The following is a 22,982-nucleotide window of genomic DNA, read 5'->3' on the forward strand; positions in this document are numbered from 1 at the left end:
CATACATCACATACATCACATAAACAGTTAATTTCTCTTTGGTTTGAGCATTTAATTATTCACTATCAGCATGTGATCATTTTTCTGCAAAAACATATAATTGTTTTTTGTTGGAGAGCTATATGAGTTAACTCACTGAGATCTGAATGTCAGAAACTCTGAGGTTTGGAGTCAAATGCTGTGAGCAGTTACATTGCCAAACATGAACTCTGAAATCATTCACTGAAAGATGCTGTGTGTTAACTATGCCTCACTGGACTTGGTAACAAATTATTTGTGCTGATTGAACTTAAGCCAAACTTTTTATAACAACAAAACCCAGTCATTTCATAGAATCCTAAAATACAACTTAAAACTGCTAGATGTGGTCAAGTCAGGCAACTAAATTTTTATGTCATATAAATAGAATGTAAAATTTATATGAGACAGTTTCCATCACTGAAAATTTTGGCATTTTTGCATACTTTTCAAATACTGCACACTGTTTAGCTGATAATTAGAAGCTCATTCTGTTGGGCTGAACAAGCAAAATAGTAGACATTTTCATTGTCAGACAAGGTTATGTTTTCATTAACATACCTATAATTTCCCTTAGCTCAAAATGCAATATTAGCTATTTAGACTTTGATACAGCCTCTGTTTTTGAAGAGATATCTCTTGGTTATTTTTAAAATTCAAATTAAAATTGAAAGCTTTTCTGATAATAATGTCATTGATACTGTTTCTAATTCATGATTTCTGTGCTCACGTTCTAACTTTTCTAATCCAAGAGAAGCTCTTGATCCCATCTCATGTTCACATTAGGCTTGTGTAAGCATTTTTATTTTATTTTCAAAAATGTGATAAAAACTCCCCAACATGGTTTTTATTTTGTCATCTTGAATCTTTTGAAGTAGCCTAAATATTTCACAAAAACTGTGTTTATACAGAATTATCTGCCTGAATGTTCTATAGTGTGAGGCTTATCTTGAGTGTCTTTGATAGTGTTAAATGATTATCATCTAAAAAACTGTAAGATAATAATGCCCATCTCATAGCAGTTTGGAGTGTTTGTCATTTCCTTTTTGGATAATGTTAGACTATCAAGATAGAAATCCTAATCAGTCATGTGCCAGTTTTGATTTAATGTTTATAATGAAGATTTTGCACATCATAACTGATACCTTTCATCATAGAGCAGGATCATGCTATCCTATATTATCCAAGATGATGAATTACTTAAACAAATCCGAGCAGTTCCAGTAGAAGATATTAAGAGATGTGCTTCCTGGAGTGCCCATTGTCACAACAGCACTGTCATTATAAGGCAAAAGGAAAATACTAATGAAGGGATTTGAACCTGGATCTCAGCAATATTGCAGCTGATTAACCTAATTGCTGGATTATTCTTTGTTGCAGTCTGCCCCTCCTTTCCTCTTATTTAGCCCCTTTTTGTTTCAACACTTGGCTTTCTACCGATTTTTCTATATCAGAGGGCTTGCCTCTGCAATTATAACTACTTTTATTAATAATGCAAACAAAAGGGCTAAGCACATGGTAAATTTGCAGGCAATACTTCTTGACATCACTTACAGATATAAGATGGGTAGAAACATGGCTGCAGCTTGAATGGCACATGAGATACGTATTTTATTAGTAACTTTTTACTTACTAATATACTGTGAATACACTACAATTTCCAGTTCTCAACTTTTATCCTTTTAAACCACTTAGAAAATTCCATGAAAATGAGTACTAAAAGGATCAAGTTGAATGTACACAAAAACCAAAAACTACCCCCCCAAAAAAAGAAAATGTATATAATGCAAGTATTCATCTCCATATCAAGATGAATATGTATTACTGTACAGAATATAATTACAATAAAGTTATAGTCTAATTATGAATCAGAATTAAAATAAAATTTGTTACATACATTGAATTTTTAAATGCAATTTTTAAATGCACCATATCAATAGGTAAGTTCTTTCTTTGAAGTGCTGCCAGTCTAAGTGAGTGTCTGCCCACTGCCTCACTGCATGGTTAGGAATTTAATGTTACTTTATTTAAGAATGTTGTCCACGCTGCAATTCTGATAAAATGTCAGTATTTAAGCATACTACAAATAAAAGAATATGAAGTATGTATTTAGATCTTTGTTGAAAGTTTGTTTCTGTAAGTATAATCAGACCTTGACTTGCAAATTTGCATTGAAAAATGTATCCCTAGAGAAAGATATTTGCTATTTAAGGAAGTATTATCACTGAAATATGAATAAATAAGCAAAGGATTGTGATAAATACTGTATGTCATGTAGGTTATATTTTATATGCATTATTGTTGTATATATTGTACAGGTACATCTAGGTGCACAAACAAGTCTCCTTTCATTTCCATTGGGAAATGGTGGTTATACATATTATAAATTGGACTTCTGCACTAAATAATCTTTGTCATAGATGTAAGTAAAATATATGTGAGGGTAGGTATACATAGAGGTTGGGTAAAAGCAAAAACAAAACCACACTCTATGGCTACAATATGAACTATTACTTTTAGCTTACTGTAGTTACAGTTAACTTGTTTTCAGTTTTCAGGTTCTTGGTTTTATGCAAGTGCTTCTTTCTCATCTCCCAGCTATCACAAACCCTCTTAAAGTAGCCTGTGACAATCATGAACAGCATATTTCAAGTAAGAGTATTAAGCCAAGTGAAGGCTGGGAACAAAATCTTTTCTGTAAGAATAGAATGTCACGGTGTTAATGTGTTTCATACACTGTGAATTACTGTCGTGTGATGAACAGCTTTCACTTTTCAGTACAGAGTATTTTCTCTGCCTATCTGTCCCTCTTCTGTTTATAATCACATTAAGCTATTTGACAGTTGGCATGAATAAGGATTGTAGACAGGTAGGAAAGGGAAAAAAAAAACTCACTCTTTATAGGATTTTATGACTGCAGTCTTGATTCTCCTTGGATGCTGAATTCCACAACAGTAGTGCAGCCTTAACAATTCCACACTTATTGTTAATAGAAACTTAAATTTAGACATTTCTACATTGCTTCCTTGGACCACTTTATCACTGCAGTGATAGCTGAACTGGTGATTTAGTATACTGTAAGTGGAAGTTGTCTGTAGAAGCTTCAGTTAATGTGGGAAGGAGATCATGAGATCCCTTTCTAAGTAGATTGTATGTGTAAGGATAAAAGTAGAAGAGAAAAAGTCTGTAATATAAACACGTATAGGTAGCTAAGGAAATCACATCACTTAATCTTTTGTCTTTATCTTCCTTTTTATATTATGTGTATGGATACAGTTACCCTATAACCTCTCTCCCTTATGTGCTATCCAGTTCCTTAGAACTGTAGAGAAACTGTAGAGAAAAGTAGAGGAAAAATGTAGAAATGGAGGAGAGAGGATTGTCTTGTGAATATTCCAGCTACATATTTCTCTGGTGATACTTTATAAACCTTGTGTTACAAAAATTAATTTATGATTAGATAGTAAAACCACAAATTACCTGTGTGGGAACCCCAAATAAATGCTTAGGTAACCTCATGTAAGTTGTAGACATTTTCTGCTTAGCGGAGGAGGGTAAAAACAAGGTGGGGGGGTTAATTTTATATCTTTACCCTGGCAGATTAAGATGCTTATCATAATTTGATGCTGTTATGCTGAGTTGTAAACTGAAAAACAGTGTTATTGAAGAAATCTGAAACCTCTTGAAAAAATGAGTTAGCTCTGAAGAATCATCTGAAGATTTTATATCACCTGAAATTATACAGACTTCCCTTTGAAATATGGAAATCACACTATACTTTTTGTAAAGGTTATGATACCAGTTTGGGGAATTTTAACAAATTTTACTCTTTGATTAGATCAGTGTCATGGGAACAGAGACTGCAAATTCTTTTGTCCTCTACTGAATGTATTTCTAGTAAAGAGCAGTTATTTTTTAATATAAATTGTTCAGCAGTTCTTCAGTCAAGTTTTTTCCCTTGTTCTGAATATCTGTATTTCAGAATATTTTTGCCATATGTTCTGGCATGAGTTTTCATTTTTCCTAAACTGTCTCATTTTCTTATTTGCTGCCTTTATTTCAAACCTGTGTCCATTTTTATTACTTCTACTGGCGCACATTCCAATTTAGTATCCTCTGTGGGTTTCATTATCATGCTGTTAATCCCTTCTTTCACTGACTTAATGAAGATGTTAAACAAAATCAAGCCTAATACCAATCCCTAAGGCACCCCACTTCAGTTACATTGGCATTTTCATTACTCTCTCCTCCAAGACTATCAGCTAGTTAACAGCATTTATATTTAGGAGAGTTAAAAAATTATTTCCAAATATGCCTTATCAGATATTTTAAGAATCCATACAAATTATGAACATTTTCCTCCCTTATCTCTGCATATGTAATTCACTAAAAAACACAATCACCTGCAGCAGACATAATATGCATTTTCTAAAAATGTGGTACCTATTGCTCAAGAGTTCATGTCCACATTGAGTCATTTCTGTCACTTTACACTGTTAGATACTAATCTTTTCTACCTTGTTTGTCTGGACCCTGACAAGGCCTTTAGTTTTTCTAGTAAATACCAGTTTAAGGGTCTTGTTCCCAATCCCAACCCCAATTTTTAGGAATAGAGTAATCTGAGTACATTTTTTTAAAAATTGTTTTGTTTGGCATCTTTATTTGAAGTGACATGAATAATAAATGAGGAAGTGTTAATCAGTTTGGAGGTTTTACTCCATCTTTTAGATAAGGTATGTTCATAAAGCTAAGTGTTCTGCAATTTTTCACAGTTGGCAGATTTGCTAATGTGCTTGTGTGAGAAGTTGTGATTTTTTTCAAAAGCTTGAGAGGAATAGTAGGCTTTGTAAAAGGTGGCAGATTAATAGTCATGAAGACTAGAATTCCACTGTCCCAAGGAAGAAATGCATCAAAGATTAATACTCTTGTTAGCTTGCTCATTTTAAAATAGGAAGACTGCTCTTTTTATATTTAGGAAAAAGAACCCTGCAGAACATGGAGAACAGTTTATCCTCTATGGCAATTAAGTCTTTAAGCTGTCTACTGTAATTTTCCAGGAAGGAACAATATGTACCCTAGGCACTAGCACAGCACATTGGCCAAAATATGCAAATTAAGTAAAGACTATTTTTACCTCCATTTTGTTAATTTATTCTCTCTCTCTATTGGAGATTCCAAGCTGACTAAAACAAGAATCGTGGAGAAAATTTCAGACTAATTGTCTGTCATGCCCACATGGATATTTTAGATGGCAAGCCTTTCTCACTCACTTTATTGGAATATTTCTAGATGTATATAACTACAGGCTCTGACTTTAAAAGCTGCATTTATTTTTGATTTATGTCTAATACTCCCTTGGTATATGAATGACAGTTTTTGAGGTGGGTTTCTTTGTGAAAATTTCAGTTTTTGAATCTTTGTCTTCTGTAAATCATAAGTGTGAGGGGTTTATTTCTGTCAGTTGTAGAGCAGAATAAAATTGATTTGACATTGATCAAGATTTAAATATCAACACATTGCCAAAAATACGTACACAACTATAACAATTTTCTGTGATAGAAAGTTTTTAAAATATTATTTTCAAGCTAATACTTTGATCTTACCTTCTCTTAAGTTTTTGACCTGATTGTCCCTCTCTGTACCTTTAGCATTTTGTTAATCTTCAGGGTACTACAGACCTTCAGGAATGTATTAGCTGAGATTGCCTGTTTTAAGCCCAGCACTGTCAAAAGGCTCATTTTGAGATATTTGATTTTTAGAGGATTGCAGAGGTGTTTACAATTGGGAAGTATCAACTAAGATTAGGAGATATTCATTATGTTAGTTTAGTATTCATAACAGTATTGTGGCTTCTTCAGATGCGCTGTTGAGTTTAAAGGAGTGCCAGATTTTGTGCTGCTTGGTTTTTATATATTGGTGTGACATGATATTTCTCCTTGGTATAATTTAAATTAGGAAATACACAAAAATTTTAGGTGTGTTGATGGTGTTATGACACTGTGTTCAATGTCAAATATGGCTTTGTGGCATGATGTATCTTAATTTTCCTTAACTGCAGAGAAAAAAAAAATATACTCCCTAGGTTAGCATTCATGAAATTGCAGTACTTAGTCACTTCTTGGTAAAAAAAGAAAAAAAAGTTCTATGAATTTTCAAGCCCCAAATACATAAATTCAAAGTGAAAAATTTAAAACACACATTGATAAAATAGGTTTTAATACTGAAAAGCAATACACAATGATGAGTGTTTTCAGTCTTGTAGCTCTGGTGATCAGATACATATTGAAACATCCATCCCAAAATGAGAACTAACAAAATGGACTCACAACATCTAAAAACTGAATTATAAAACCTTTAAAACTGTGGGAATGTTACAGCTAGTTTAATAAAATAACTATAATATGCTCTTGATTAATTGTGATTGGGTTTTTTTACCTATCTAGGAAAAAAAGCTATCTAAAGGGAAGTTTTGAAGTTTTGAGTATGATATGCAAGCTAATTTAACTAAGCTATATATGGAGTCTTAGAAATTTAAAAATTTTTAGTCAAAGGTAATAATAAAAATTATTATTACGATTAGTAGTAGTAGTAGTAGTAGATAGGAATATATCCTTCATCCTTTAGCTACTGATAAAGGCACTGCTGAACATTTTTTCTCAAAAGAAAGCCTGTATTAAACTCAACTATGTGTTCTGAGCTCATTTCTGGAATTTTCAGACTATAATTTTATAACAGTTCAAGAAAAACATTAATTATATTGAAGGTTGGGTGTATTAGAATCATGTTAGTCAGATACAATTTGTTCTCATAGCATGAACTTGAAGCTTTTAAATTACTGTTGTCTAAACCGTGCCTTTAAAAAGTTTATTCTTACTAGTCAGTTGAATAAAAGATGCCACATTGCAAAAAAGCAATTTTACCATCATTATCTGAAACAAGAGGGCCCTAGGAAGAAAGGATTATCATATATTGAATAAAAAGTTCACCACCTTGCAGCTTTAATCCTGTTAGAAAAGATTATTTCTATCTAACTTAATCAGCCAGAGGTCTTTATTGCCTGGAGTATTAATTGATTTAGGTCTTCATTAAGGTCAGAGGTACCCGTGGCTGACCAGAGGCAGCCTATTAGTGTGTTGTCAGTTCTGCTTATTTACATTGACTCAGCCTAATGGTGGTCGTGTCACTGTTGGGTCAGGGGGTCACTGAACCTTCTGTGCACCCTGACCTGTTAAAGGGCAGCAGTCACTCAGACACCAAACTGCATTCGTAACAAAGATTTGCCTGATTGCATATTGACTCCTTCCTTCCAAGAAACATGTATTTGTGGTGCAACTATTAGCATTTGCCTAAGTGTCTGTGGGTGAGTGTTTGAGATCCCTCTGCTAGAAGTTTCCAGGAAGTTTTATATTGCAGTTAATCACTCACAAGTTTTAATAATATCAGCAGGACCAGTTTCATAAAGTCAGTGCATATCTATAGGTATCCTATCACTTCTGTTTCTTTCTAGGCAGTAATAGTTCAGCTTTTCCTTTCTAATTAACAGCTTAAGTTAGACCTCAGTTAAGTCTGGCTTTCTCATGGTTTCTTTTTTCTAATACATATATATATATATATATATATATATATATATATATATATATATATATGGATGATATGTTGTGTCCTTTTGGTAACTGAAAATACTGGTAAAAAAATTTAATGGTATAAAACAGTTACAAGTGGCACAAAGTCAGTTCTTCTGACTTTCCATGATACCATAGATGCTTTCCTTCTGTTTTCTAATACATGAAAGCACCTTAGAAAAAAAAAGCTACTATACAGTTTTCTATTGGTATAAGCCATGCCCTAGGTCTAATTATACTTATCCCTGTAAGATAGCTACACTGTGAAAAGTAGTAACTCTCAAATAATCTCTTAGCTTTCTATCTGTGAGAGCATGCATTGTATCCTCTGAGATTCTGATTATCCACTGAACTCCCCTGATTATTTACAGTTGTGCTGACTGAGCAAAACAGCTGCTAAACTGTTATATTAACTTACAAGGACTCACCTTGCATTTTACTTGCAATGATACAAATGAAAATAAAAAGAGAAGAAATTTGGAATCACATGAGGCCTCATTTATAACCTGTTTACTGCTGTGAAACAATACTGGAAATAAACTTGTACAAGTGAGCATCTCAGCAGTATGAAGCTTGAGTTTTCAGGATTGTCTTTGGTTCAAGTCTTTATTTAAATTTTAACACTGGAAATATGTGTATGGTCTGCAGCAAAAATTAAATTACCAGTGAGACATCCACTGTATACATATGGATCCTCTAAGGATCAATATGGATCCTTTATAGTGTAGTTTTGTTTCTATGCTGAGTTTCCTGTATAATGCAAGTCGGCCAGGCCGGATACACTGTGAGTCTACACCCTGAAAGATCTTCTGTTATCCTCGTAAGTGCTCCAAAAAGATAAGCTGTTGCAAGGTTCTAGCAGGGTTTTGCAGAACACTTTCACAACACAAGTACTGACACCATACATTGTGACAGCTCCTCTTGTAAGATTTCAGTACTGTGAACAAGATAGTATGATGACTTCCCTGTTTTAAATGCCTTTTACTCTGCTAGCAATTTTCTGTATAATGCTTCAAACATTCCAAAGACAACGTCTTGAAATCTGCTAAAACAGTGTTTGTACTGGTTTGCTGCTTTGTCCTTGCTGATTATTTATGCTTGCTTTTGATGACTGAGTCACTGGGACAGAGAAGAGAGATACCCCTCCTCCTTCCCTTATTCTAAATTATGTCCCCCCAAAATACAGTTGCTGCAAATCTGTGGCCATTTTTTTATCCTTTTCCCCCTTTTCCCCTTGCATCCACCCTTCTATAACATGGTGGCTTGTTGGAAACATTGTTTTTCAATTAATTGCATCTTAAGATACAAACAAGTATGTTAGGAACAGAGGGATTTTTTTCAATTGGTTTTTAAAAAGCTGCAAGATTCCCACTGAATCTTAGCCAAAAGTGGTGCCAATTTTGCTCAAATCCTTCCGAGATTTTTTTATGACCTTGCTTATGACCAGTGGGGCTAATTGTATCAGAACTGTCCAGGATACTTAAAGAAAGTGCTATCTTGGTCTGTATTTCAAAACAGTGACAGATATTTTATCGTTAATTAGTATTCATATTATGTCTCAAACAATCTGTTCAAGAATAGGGGAAGTGAACTGGTTGAACAGCTCTTCTGTCTACCTAATAATTAACATGGGTGATGCATGGAAAACCAGCAGCTCAACAGGGGATAAAAAGGAAGAAATACCATCAGTGTGGGGTTTTTTTCCTGTAGAAGTCTAAACTACCTGCACTGGAGTTTTTGACTGATGCATGGATTTCACTTTGCAGAGGTGAAAATGAATGGTTTGCTTTAAAAACAAACCTGTGCCCCTCTGAATCATATCTTTCTGAATTTGTTTCTCATCTTGTCAGTATGCCACTTGGTAGCTGGCTGGACTCCCTTGTTCAGTGGCACATATTTTAAAATAGCACTGTAAAAAAAAAAAAAGAAAAAAAGACCATTTGTTCCTGTAAACTGAAATACTGCTTTCATATATTTTTTTCTCCAAATTCAGGATTATATACAGCATTATCAAACAGTATTTAAGGTATTTTAAACTATTTGAATAGTTGATGTGTGTCAGTTGATATATTGTTTCCTCTCTGCTTCCTCCCCCTCTTCAGCTGCTAATCATAGAACTTGTATGCCAAATTGTATAAGATACTCTTCCAATAGTTACATGTGTGAGTCTTTTGTGAGACACAGACAGTTATGAGGACAGATTTGGAGTTGCATATGGGTCTGTCACATGGTTTGATTGCCATGTCTTCTAGGACACAGATTTCTTTTTTAATTATTCTTAATTCTGAGGAATTTTTACAGTTTATACAGTAAGTTCTGCAAAATTCTTCCGAAGGATTCCTTCCACAGTCCATTTTCTCTGTCGTTACTCCTAGCAAAATTTTTCCTGTGCTGACTTCAAGGCTGCTTACGCCCACCTTACTTCCCACTTCTATACTTAGTTTTCTTTTGATAGTGAATAAAATCTACTGTTTCACTGATTAGGACATGCACAGATGTTCTAGAGAAGTGCAGCATAAGATGATGAAAAGTTTTGATGTTTACATTAAGATTTTATAAAAAAAATCTTTGAGATGTCTGAATAATAAGAAAAAATGTTTCCTTTGCTGGCTGCTGTTAAAAAAAAGTAGGTCTTCAGAGTGTTGCTGGGAAGATTTTGAAAAATAAGCCCAAAATATCTGCATTGCAGTAGTAAATCTGGCCACCCAATAAAGTCCATTAATTTTCAAAAGGTGACCCATCTCTTTGTTCAAGTAACATCTCTTTGTTCAAGTAGCATTCTTCTGCATTTTATTTTCAATCTGCATTTTGCTTTTACCTTCTGGTGGAATAACATTGCTTTTTGTTCATACACAGTCATTTAGGTGTTCTGATAATATATTTTTACAGTATTTTTAAATTAGTTTACTAAATTGTTACAGGTGTGTACTGATAATTTCTTATATGGTTTTGTATAAAACAAAGCTTAAGACATAGAAGATTAAAAAATAGCATTGAAGATAATGTGCATCATCACTCAAAAGAAAACAAGAGCATATTTAACCATGTTGGGGCATCAGTGTGATCCAGCTATAACAGTCTGCATGAGATTATTGTTTTGAGCTGACACATACATCCATGCATTACCTTTAGGCTGACGTGTTTGCTCTGTTTGTAACAAATGATGGCAAAGAACAGTACTGTGTGACATTCACATTCTCTGGACAGAGAGACGTAATTCTGTCTCTCAGGATTTTTTGGAGAAGCACAGAGAGAAAAGAAAACAATCTTTATCTCTGCTCCTTTGTTTCCCCCATGTGGAATGTGGTATGGAGAGTGTTTACCTGAAGTGATTGCTTGATTGGATTCAATGACCAATCGGATCCAGCTGTGTCTCGGACTCTCAGCAGAGAGTCACGAGTTTGCGTTAGGTAAGTAAGAAGTAAGTATGTAGAATAGTATCGTATCTCTTTAAATAGTATATTAATTAATGTAATATAGTATAGTTTTAATAAAGCTATCCTTCAGCCTTCTGATCTGGAGCCAGACATCATCATTTCTTTCCTGAACTGGGGTCCGCCACATTTTTACTACAGTACTATTGAAAGAAACCAGCTGGAAGAGAGAAAGGTGCTTCCCATGTCTTCCATAAACTCCCAGAATTTTACATACTTATCTGATTCTCTCCTAGGTTGGTGATGTTCTCTACTGTGCTGGACAGATTGCTCTGGTACCCTGCACGATGCAGCTGGTTAGGGGTGGCATACGTGCAGAGGCCAGCCTTTCCCTCCAGCACGTTGGGCGAGTGCTGCAAGCCATGAGCCAGAAGACTGCGCTCCACCACGTCATCGCAGCCACCTGCTACGTAACCAACAGCAAGAGCATTCCTATTGCTCACTCCATATGGCAGAAGAAATTAGGAGAATGCAAAAAGGTAGCTGCCCTATCCATTTTCTTCTTTCTGGGTTGTCTTTTTTTTTTCCTTTCTAAGTCTTGCAGTAATATCAGCATTTTTGCAGTACATTTCAGAGGGGTTCAAGTAAAGGTTTGATTGAGCTGTTATGTTCTGGCTCATAAATGGTTGTGCACAACTGAGAAAGAAAACTGCTTAATAGAAAGTTATATTCACCACTAACTTTGTCTTAATTCCCCAAAGCATTGTGTTAAATAACTCTTAAAGAACAGTCAATTTCTTTAACAAAAATGTGAACAATACCTCGTTTGAATTACTTCTGTCCATATTTTTTTTACATAATGAGAAATGGGCATTTTAGTTCAACTTTTTGTCAATTGTTCTGTTGAGGATTTTTTCCTCACTTGCTTACAAACAATATTGTTATGATAATTGAGTTTAGCAATTTACTGCTCATTATTGTTTTATATTCATCTGGACTTCTAAGACCACATCTGGACACGCCTGTCTATTGGTTAAGCCTTGATTAACAGCATAATAAATTGCACAGTGATTTATAATGATGCCATAATAATTCCTGATTTGTATGTGCCCCTTTTCTTAAAATAGCCATGGAACCCCCAGACAGCATTAAAAGATAGTGGCCACAAAACTTGTAAATAAAACATGACTTCTCCCCAGTGCATAAAAACCAAACGCATAAAAACCAAATGCATAATTGCTGTATAATTTAATATAGCCTCATTATTGTGTTTTCTGGAGGCTTAGAAGCATAGAACATATAAATATTTTCTTAGGAGAAAAAAGACACCTGAAACTTCCCTTCTATTTACCTTTGTCTCCAGTCTCTGCACTACACAAGTGTATTCCTGAGTAAAGATACAGACTTCACTCACATGCTTACATATGTCAACCTGATTTACTAACAAAAAACACTCCTAAATAATGTTTATTATTCCTCCAAGACCAGTTTCAGATTCAGTATTGAATCTGAATTCAATTTGTTTTATTTAAATAAATTTCCATTTGTGTTTTGTGACCTATTAGTAACATACCATGGCCACAAACCCTCTCTGCTTTCTGATTTGCAATATATAAAATTAGAAGACAGATTGGTGGTGTTTGCCAATTCTTTGAAATTTATCCTTTTTCCATATACAGTCTTTTAGCTCTTCCATAGTTGTTATGCATAGCAGCTAGTCTTTATCAAGTCCTTTACTTCTTCCACTTACTAAGATGACTAGGCAGAACTTGCATTTTTAAAACATTTCTTTTTAGCTACCTGAAAAATACAGATGAAGTTGCTAACTTTTGAGCTATCAGTTGCATGTTCCTTTTCGAATGTTCAAGCCGTAGCTTAAAAAATTGTTGCTCACATGTACGCCTGTGTAGTGATAGCTGTTTGGCAGGTTTCAGGAAACTTTAAGAAAAACATCCTGCAATGAGGCAGTCCTCTAGGATATTGATCAGTCTTATGCTGTGCTCATCAGATCATAATTCAGTAATGAAACTATCAGAAAGAAAAAGAACCTATTAGATAATGTGTGCCACAACACCACCTAAAAACGCTTTGGAAAAAACCTGAATATAAATGGGAGTGAGACGTTATTAACAGCTGCATGTTCTTGTTTTTTTAATTTTGTCACTAGGAGGTTCAGAAAGAGGAATTAACTTTTTTCCTCAGAATATGTATATTTTTTGATTAGAAGGGGTTTATATTCAAAGCAAAGCAGAGAAAAATGCTTTTCAAATAGTTCTGTTACAAGGGAATAGAGGGGGAAATCACCCTGCCCTGAAAATACAGTTGTCCTGTTAATGAAAACAGAAATTTTGTATTGAAAAATGAAAAATTGTTCTTCAGTTGTACTTCTGTCTCAGTTATTCCATAGTACCAGTGAAAACAGTTTTTATTTTGGAGCAGCCTTCCAGATCCTGTAAGATACTGCCTTTCTCTGTGGAAGACACAATATGATAGCCTTACTCTGAAGGCGTATTCCTTACCTGTGTGGTTTTGTTCAGGTTTTGGTATTCCAGTGCTGCTACAGACAGTTCTGTTGCATACCATGACATGACATAATAGTTTGTTTTTGCCAAGTGAACTAAGTCAGCCAGACCAAATGTATTTTATTATTCTTTAACTCTATTTTAAGCAGTGGCCAAAGGCCTGAACCAGTAGTAACCTACAGATTACTTAATAAGAACAAATGGTTTCTCAGTTGAAATTGTTCTCCTTCTGTCATACATGAAAAAAGGAGTTTGTGCAAATAAAACAGTTCAGCTCAGAACTCGTTTTTTGTAAGTTATATATATATATATATATATATATATCATAAAACATAGAATTGATTATGTTTTAAATATGGGATTTAGACTATTTCTGTTTGTTGAATGTTCTGTATTTAGTAGAAAAGCAATGGCATATTAAAATAATTGTATTTAAAATGGTGACTAAATCATATGCATCAGAACTGACAAAGCTGTTTTTCTTTAGACCATGAGAAATTTAGCATTCTGTCGTGTGGTGATACCTGGTAAATATCTTCTACATGAATTAATAATACTGTCCGGCAACTTCCCTTGAATCCTTCTACACGTTTGATGGCAGTAGTAACTAAAGCATAAAAAGATTATATAAAAGTGTTTAGGACACCGATAAATTGGACCTAACAGCACATAATATAAAGAGAAGTATGAGAATTGTTTTCTGGATATGTTTTTATAGCACAAAATATTTACTCATAAGAGCTGGATGTGGACATGCAGTTGCTCAAAGCTTGATTTAAGGCCACAGGGTCAGACACAGCTGGACTTCAGAAGACTTCTTCTAATGTTGCTAGTTACAATTGTCTTTTAGGAACTTCTTGAGTTACAAAGAGAAAGATTATATTTAAATTAATTTCAATTTTTAAAAATAAATTATAAAAGGTATATTTAGGAATAATCTCATTTTTCCAGAGGAAACATTTAATATATTATTAACAGAGGAGTGTTCTAGTGAGGATGGGAGGGGACTGTAAGAGAGAGAGCAAACAGTAAGCAGGCTGGATCCTCTAGCGCCATCTGAGTGGTTAAAGTCACCCAGCCTCTGGTCCCTTCCTTATTCAAGCATCATTCCTTCCTTCTTACACAATTCCTTTCTACTACCATCATCCTGATTTCCCTCATTCCTTATGGCAGCTCAGTATCTGTGCTCCCAGCATCATTCCTGCAGCTCAACCCTACAGTATAACCCCCTGAGCCCCCCTGAGCTCCTGTTACCCACAGTCATCAAGGGTTGTTCCTTAGAGCTGGAATCCAGCCCCTGTTCCTCTCTCTTCTTCCTTCATGTGTCACTTTGGGTTGCAGCATCATTGGAAAAGCCATTCAGGATGACAGAGGAAACAGAAATCTGGTGCAGGGATGTAAGGTAGTAGAAAGGAAAAAAATAGTGGGGAGGGAAGGATAAGAAAACAACCCCACCAAGGGTTCCCTCAGAAGAGCATCATCTAAATCACTGGGCTAAGGATCTTTGGATTGACATTTTTAATGTACACAAAAGGGATTTCCTTGTTAAAACATAAAAGGTATTGTAAAAATTGAGATTTAGAGTGAAGGAGCTGAAATTAGCATTTTATTCTGTAGGTGCATAAAACTGCATTTTTGTTGCTGGAGAAATTAAAATATAATTAAGGGAAGCAGTAGTTAAAATCAAAAGAAAAAAAAAAGAGGCTGCAAAAATAGCATAAAGACAATTATGCAAACAAATAATCAAACTCAAAACCTAGGAAGACTTACTGGGAAGCAAGTACTAGCAAATACTAGCAAATACAAGTGCCAGCCATCATCAGCTTTCTCCCACCCTATTTTTAAGTTACATTATTTGCATAGTTTCTTTGTGATTGCCAGGCATACTTAGGGACATTCTGACTCTTGAGGAGATAAATGGAGGGACCTTCTCTAGCATACCTAGTAGCAGTTATGTGCTAGAACAATTTCGGTCTAATCCAGTAGTTAGCATTTAGGAGGTTTTTGGGCTTTGTGTCTTCTTGGTGCTTTTTTTAAGTGACCAAAAAAAAAAAAAAAAAATCTTAAAGCATTGCTAAAACTTTCTGGAAGAAGGACTGACACTTTTCCAATTAAGTCTTGTCTTGTGTTTTTCTTTACTTCACATCTTTTAATGACAGTGTCATGTAATATGATGATTTTATAAGCGGTTTTGCTAACTCATTCAGCAGAGTAATCAATAGAAAAAAGTAAGCCAGATGGGTTGTAGTCCATTTGTATTGGGTGGGACAGATGGCATTATTGATAGATGGAAATATTCCAAATAATTATTGTATAATGATATAACAGTGACTGTGCCTGCAAAATTTTATTAATTTACTTTGTGAATTCACTTTATTCAGTAGGGCTTGAGTTGTACCATTTACACAGTAATCCTAATATATTTAACTGGGAGCTGAGTCTACACCCTAACTTCTCCTTCCCCTGCCCATGGGCTTTCTGTGCAGAGACATCCCTGTAGTATTTTGTTAGTCTGTTTCAAGTGGTGCATTGTACTTTTGCCTATACAACAGATTCCGCTAGGCTGAGATGACAAGATCATAATTACATTTTTTTTCCTACCTCTGAATGCTTGGTTTTGCTTCCTTTTGTTATCCCCACCAATACAGAGAAGAAACATGCTGTGCTGTCTCAAGATTTCAGGCATTCCAGCTTGCTTAACTGCTGTGTTTTCGGGTTATTTTACATCTCCGGCAAGACATGGTATAGCTAGATTAATAAAATATATAAATTTGGATAAACTGTGTAATAAATACTCATTTAGACTGTTGTTATTCAGTTGTATATTCCATGGAGAAGTACTGTGAATTAATTCTTTCTGTGAGATAAGTGCAAATTAACTTCCTAGTTGAAAAATTCCGAGGCTGTTTGCTGCTTTTGAAATAAATTTGTTTATAAAATTCTGAATGTTTAAGATTAGTTTCAGTTATTTTGGTTGGATGAAATATATGCAAAACTTGGAGGCAGATTTTCCAGAACTCTCTGAAAAGTTATCTCTGAATTCTTTGTTATAAAAAGAAAAAATTATAGGGAAATACTTCAGTGTATTTAGTACACAATGTCATGTTATCAACAGAAAGTTTAGAATTGGTTGTATTTGTAAGTGAACCCAAAACATTGGTGAAGGGAGATTTTGAGACAGTGAAAACAATATATTTTGTTAAGATCAGAAGACTGAGTTGCATGGAAAGATAATATTTAATGTAACAACACTAATATTTAATTAATAGCATTAAGGTCATTATTTTTTTTTTAATCTGATATTATAGATCAGTTCCCCTTTAGTTATTGTAATAGACAACTGCCAATGTATTTTCCATACCCAGTAATGAAAAATCTACTTGGTGAAATACTTCCTGTGACATAAAAAAAATGTATATTTTCACTTTTATAACACCGCTTCCATTTGGACCTTAGCTGTCTGGTACTCTCCCACCTATAATTTTCCAAGCAAACATTCTGCAAACTTTAAAAGTTCACCAACCCATCTTCTTCTGACAGAAGCTTACTTTTTTTTCATGGTGAGAATTTAGGATGAGTGGCTGTGATCCCATGATTGTTTCAAATCCAGCAAAGAGTGCTGCAGTTGACTTTCATTCTGTCAGGAATGCCAGTCAGATTGTTGACAATGTGTATCTTAATAGTGTGTAATGCAGAAGTGATGGAAAAAAGATTCACAGTGTTTTATCTGATATATATTGTGAATGGGTTCCACACTTATTTCAGCACTTGGGTAGCTTGATGCCAAATTTCAAAATCTAAATTAAAACCTTTTGGACCAGATTTAACAACTGTTTAGATTTTAAAAAATGTAAGTACACCCAAACTAGGATTTTTTTAAATATATCTAAGAGCAATCATCTAGGACACTGGGCCCCTTCCAGGGAGCCCCTGCATCGTACCTTCTTTGACACTCCTGTAAATATCATTGGTGCTTTCATGTATCTTTCCACTTTGCCTTAAAAATAATGTACAGGTCCCAAGTTACAGACAAGTTAAATTGTGAAACAAGAATCTGTCTAGCTATATGCAGTTGTTTCCTGGAGTAATTAGTGTGTTTTCATGGCAGTCATTTTTAGAATGGCATTATGCATCTGTAACAGCAGTCTGTGCATTGTTCAGACATTCCTGTGCTATTTGAAGTATACAGACTGTCATGAATTTAAATAAAATTCATGCATTCTCTAACGCATTATCCTAAGTACAACAGAACTAGCTTATGCTGAAATAGTGAAAGTTGAAGATTTTTCTTGCTGCAAAGGATTGGACAAAGGTTTAAGATCCTCTTTTACCTATAGAGAAAATTACTATAAAACTTAAAATTGAATATTAAAAAACCTTCCCAGATTTCTGTGAGAAATATTTTTTCACCATTCTGAACAGATGTTTCTAAGCCAGTAATATTCAGGTACACTTTTTTGTCTAATTCATCATGTATATTGGTTAATATCTTTATTTAATGCAATTGTTAGATTTCAAAAAATTGTTGTAAATTCTGTGTCCTATAGATAATACTATAGGTAATGTTAACTTAATTAGTCTCCTTTTATCAGTTTCTTGATCAAAATAGCCAAACAATGAGTAGTAGAAGTAAACAAGCATTATAAAGGTAAAATGACAGATTAGAGCACTGCTACATTTGCATTGCAGTAAAATCTCACATAGGCTAATTAATATGATTTGTAATATCACTAGAAATAAGATAAATATTTTTGAAAACCATTGCTGATAGCCAGTACCTATGCCTATCAAAAATTCAATATGAAGAATACACATGTTTCTGTTTCCTCTTTTCTGTCCCATCAGGTTCATAACACCTATTTTTCAACTAGATGCTATTTTGCATTTTCCACAGTTTGATACATAAACCTAGGCTTCTTTTATGGTCCACATTCAGAACACAGTGTATTAAATTGCGCAGTACTAGTGTGTCTTTGATCTCCTGCCCAGTGTATTTCATTTCCCCTGTGTTCAGATTAGGCAAAGCTTTTCTATTCATTTGGAGCAACTGTAATGAGAATATTTAACACAGATCAAATGCAGATAGTGGAAATCCAGAGGTCCTCGGAAATAGTGTGCCATTTGACACTGGGCAACAGTGGGAGGTCAAAGCTTTGCCACTTGAACTTTCTCTTAAAATATTATAATACTGTATTTGTAACATTAGCAGAGCCTTAAAAATGTTTTAAAATTAGTATAGTCAACTAAAATAACATGACTTTAACTAAAGCTATTTTTAGAAATTGAATATATGTGTATAAAAATCATATGATTGCATAATAGTCTAAAGAGTATGCATAAATTTAACTTTAGAATATAAAAAATAAGAACAATAGAAAATCAGAAAGGTGAGCATTTCTTCTGTGATTATGGAGATATACAGATACCAGTATAAGTCAGCATAACTCTGTGATTTCCATGAACTGATTTACACTAGCTTATTTGCCATTTACAGGTAATATATCCATGCATTTGAATGTTGTTTTTCAGGTAGTCAGAGTGAAGAAATTCATGTCAGGATATTCAGGGTGGTAAATAGCCTGGTTCATGCAGACTGACTGATCTTCCCCTGAAGCAGTTCTCTTATAAGACTGCTTTTGAGTGATTCTTCATCTCCTTTGCTGAAAACATTATTTCTGTTTTGAGCCTGTCACTTTTGTGCTAAGATGCAAGAGTGCATATAGGCATCCACTGTTTGCTTAGGCCACAACCTCTGATCAAAAGTCTGATGTGTGATGATGTGAAAGCCATTAACAGAGTTGCATCCCTGAACCAAGTACCTGTTGTCACTGCCTCATTATAGAGGGATGAATGCCATTTTGGCTGAAAAGTGATCAAAGTCCAACTTTCACTCAGGAAACTTCCCTATTAAACTGTAGTCCAAATTATATGTAGGACCCTTTAAATTCCCACAATAAAGGATAGAATTTCAGGATTTCATCAGCTTCAAAGGTTTTTTATTCTTCTTTGGATGAGGTAATCCTGTTGATCAGGACTGAAAGAAGAACCATGCTACCACCTCAACCTACATAAACTGTCTTGCTAACTATTCATCCTTCCTGAAACTGTAGCAGGTTAATCTCTTTCAGACCACAAACATCCCTTCCAATTTACTGCTTCCAACAAGTAGTTTGATATTCAATACTAAGTAGCTACTCTAGATCTTGGTCTTTTCCAGGGAGGATATTTTTATTTGTCTCGTCAATGTAAAAGTCAGAAAACTCAGATCTCAGAAACTAGTCAAACTTAAATACTGAAAACCCTTCTCTGTGGGCAATATCCTCTTTGTTATGGTTATGCAGGACCTGGAAAATCATTCCTGTTGCTATTGACTTGTGTGCAGAGTCTTCCTGGGTCTTCATGAGAGCCTCTATAGTTCTGTGTTTTGGATTTGTGGCTAACATGCTGATGTTGTAGGCTTTTTCTCAGTCAGCACCCCAGTGAATAGACTGGGTGTGGGCAAGAGGCAGTCAAAGGGATATCTCAGACCATATGACACCATGCTCAACCATAAAAATTGGAGAACTTGGAGGAAAAAAAAAAAGAAATTAACTCAGGAAAACATCTTTGTTCTTCCAGTGGAAGTACTTCTTTACTATTTTATTGTATGATCCAAAGGATCCTAATAAATTTCAGTACTTTATTATCCTCATCTCTCGTTCTGTGTGCTGATCATAATAATGATTTCATTTCCTCTTCTTCGTCCTCCTCTCAGAAGAATATCACATGGTCTTCAAAATTGATAATAGGTTTTAATTTTCTTACTCATAAATCCAAATTAACCCAAAAATTATTTATCCTTTCCTGTACACCACTTTCAAAAAAGCATGTAAGACAGTGTGAAAGTGAGCTATCTTATTTTGAAGCCTCTTTAAATTTTTTCATAGTAAAAATGAGCAGTGCTCCCTGGTCAATATCCATTTACATGCATACAAGCTAGCAATGAGTAATCACTTTCAGCTTCCTCTGTTTTTATTCAGCTTCATTGATGAAAAATAAAAATACATCAAGCTGATATGATAGTTTTTCACTTCTCATTAGTCCTTTGGATGTAACACCAGAAACACAGGTAGTAACACTTGAAATACAACTTTGATTTTATCTTGGACATTATTCATTGTTAATATTATGCAGGTCTTTATGCATCAAGTCTGAAAGAGGATAATGTAACTGTTAGCTGAAGAAAATACTAATTGTCAACCATTTTTAATTAAGATTGTGATTTTGGTAAAGGATACTTGTAATTTGTCAAATGAGTGTTTGTGTGAGTTGCAGATGGAAACTCAGTAATGCTTAGTCTCTTAGTCCCTCTGTGCATGTTCTGCAGAGCTGCATGGAGGAGACATACACGTCTACAGATTTTTCTCACTCTCAACTCTTATACTAATATATGCATATAGACATATATATATACACATTACAAGCAAATCCATGAATATATTTTTTTTCTTAGTATAACAACTTTTAACAAGGATATATATTAATATATGTCACTTAAAGGCCATTTACTGAAAACCTTCCACTCTAATCTTCTGTTCATGGAGTCACCTGCTTTCAGGAGTGTGATTTAAGGTCCCATTATATATTTCAGTAGTAATCCGTGAGACATTTCATGTTCAGAAGAACAAATTTGTTTTCCATATAGCTCATTGCAGGGTCTGTTGAAAATGGCTACATATTTAACTAAAATTTGGCTTAGACCTTGTAGGTTATTGTGAACTTTCTCTCACAGTGGGTCTGGCTGGGGTGGAGTTAATTTTCTTTACAGCGGCCCCTATAGTGCTGTGTTTTGAATTTGTGGCTAATACTGTGTTGATAGCAGACCAATATTGGCTGTTACTGGACAGTGCCTGCATAGCATCAAGACTTCCTCTTTCTCCTGCTTTACCCATACCCAGCAAGGAGGGGACATCGTTGAGACACCAAAGTATTATATTGTATTATATATCATTTAGATTCATGCTTGATGATAAAAACTGGAGCAGGGGTGAGGTTATTTCCTAACTTTTTGGGCAGCCCATTATAATAGATTTTAAGAAATTGCCTGAATTACAATCACCTGAATTTGACTTCTGTAACACTGAACTGGGACAAAACTGGTCCTGCAAAATCCAAATTCCAAACTGTATGTAGGACATTATTGGTCAATGTAAAGGGCTTGAGTTAAAATAGAAGACATGTGAAGCCCTAATAGTCATATGCTATACCATTTTACCAACCTTGTTTTACAGTCATACCGTATTAAAAAACGAAAGTAACTGACTAGTCTGTTGAAGACAGTATTTGCCTCAAGAATATTCATATACAGAAGATGGAATGTAAATATATTTTCCAGTAAAAATTTGTGTACGAAAAAGCACCATATTCAAAATGAAATTGCTTGCCAGAAAAACAATCATATCCTAAGCTACATCAGAAGACGTATGGCCAGCAGGTTGAAGAAGATTCTGCTTCTCTGCTCTGCTCTGCTCCTCTGCTCTGCTCTGGTGAGACCCCCTCCTAAGGACTGTATCCAACTCTGGAGTCCTCAGCACAGGAAGGACATGGACCTATTGAAGCAAGTCCAGAGCAGGACTACCAAACTGATCAGAGGGATGGAGAGCCTCTCCTGTGAGGAAAGGCAGAGAGAATTAAGATTGTTCAGCCTGGAAAAGAGAGGGCTTTGAGGTGACCTAGTTGCAGCCTTCCAGTACCTTGAAAGAACTTAAGGAAAGGTGGGGCAAGAGCATGTAGTGACAGGGCAAGAGGAAATGGCTTCTGATTGGAAAAGAGTGGATTGAGATTAGGTATTAGTAAGTAATTATTTTCCATGAGGTTGGTAAGGGACTGGCAAAGGTTCCCCATGGAAATTGTGGTCCCTTCAAAGCCTAGAGGTCCCTTCAAGGCCTGGCTGAGCCAGTGGAAGGTGTCCCTGCCCAAGGCAGGGTGTGTGGAGCTAGATGATCTTCAAGGTTCCAACTCAAGCCATTCTGTGATTTTATGAAATGATTTTTGATTGCATAATCAAGGTGGCTACTGCAATGAGAGAGAGCCTGACAGTTAGTGGAAGTTTAGTAGTGCCACCAGAGTTTTCAAATTGTTTTTTTTCTGCCTCCTGCAGCATCAAAATTTTCTTCCTTGTATTCTACAAAATTCTACAACATTTAGTTAAGTTTGACAAGAGTAGCTTGCAGTGCTGTATGTGTACAGATAAATAGATGATGTAATTAGAATATGTGAGGTGCAAGCTGATACTTGATTTGAAAATTGGTTTCAGAACTCATTGTCAAAGTTCAGAAGGAAGCAGACTTTCAAAGAAAAGGTCTTTGCAATCAGTATCCAAAATTCAAATACTATCATAAAGTCTGTTATCCATAATGCCCACAAAGTAGATTTTGACCATTAACTTTGCTCATTTTCTGTCCCAT

The 22,982-nt window shown here is 34.8% G+C and overlaps 1 protein-coding gene across 6 annotated transcripts in view; it reads left to right on the forward strand.

Moving 5' to 3' along the window:
- The window catches only part of DPH6 (diphthamine biosynthesis 6), a 223,400-nt gene that overhangs the window by 123,002 nt on the left and 77,416 nt on the right, over positions 1-22,982 (forward strand). For all 6 annotated transcript variants that reach the window (XR_014955604.1, XM_031504994.3, XM_077784065.2 and 3 more), the window contains exon 13: positions 11,311-11,553. Coding sequence is in view for 5 of the 6 variants with exons in the window: in XM_031504994.3 (XP_031360854.3) it covers positions 11,311-11,553 (243 nt within the window). In the remaining variant the exon portion in view is untranslated. The remainder of the gene's footprint in view (positions 1-11,310; positions 11,554-22,982) is intronic.

Source organism: Lonchura striata, chromosome 5, assembly GCF_050655825.1.
Source record: "Lonchura striata isolate lonStrDom1 chromosome 5, ASM5065582v1, whole genome shotgun sequence".
NCBI lineage: Eukaryota > Metazoa > Chordata > Aves > Passeriformes > Estrildidae > Lonchura > Lonchura striata.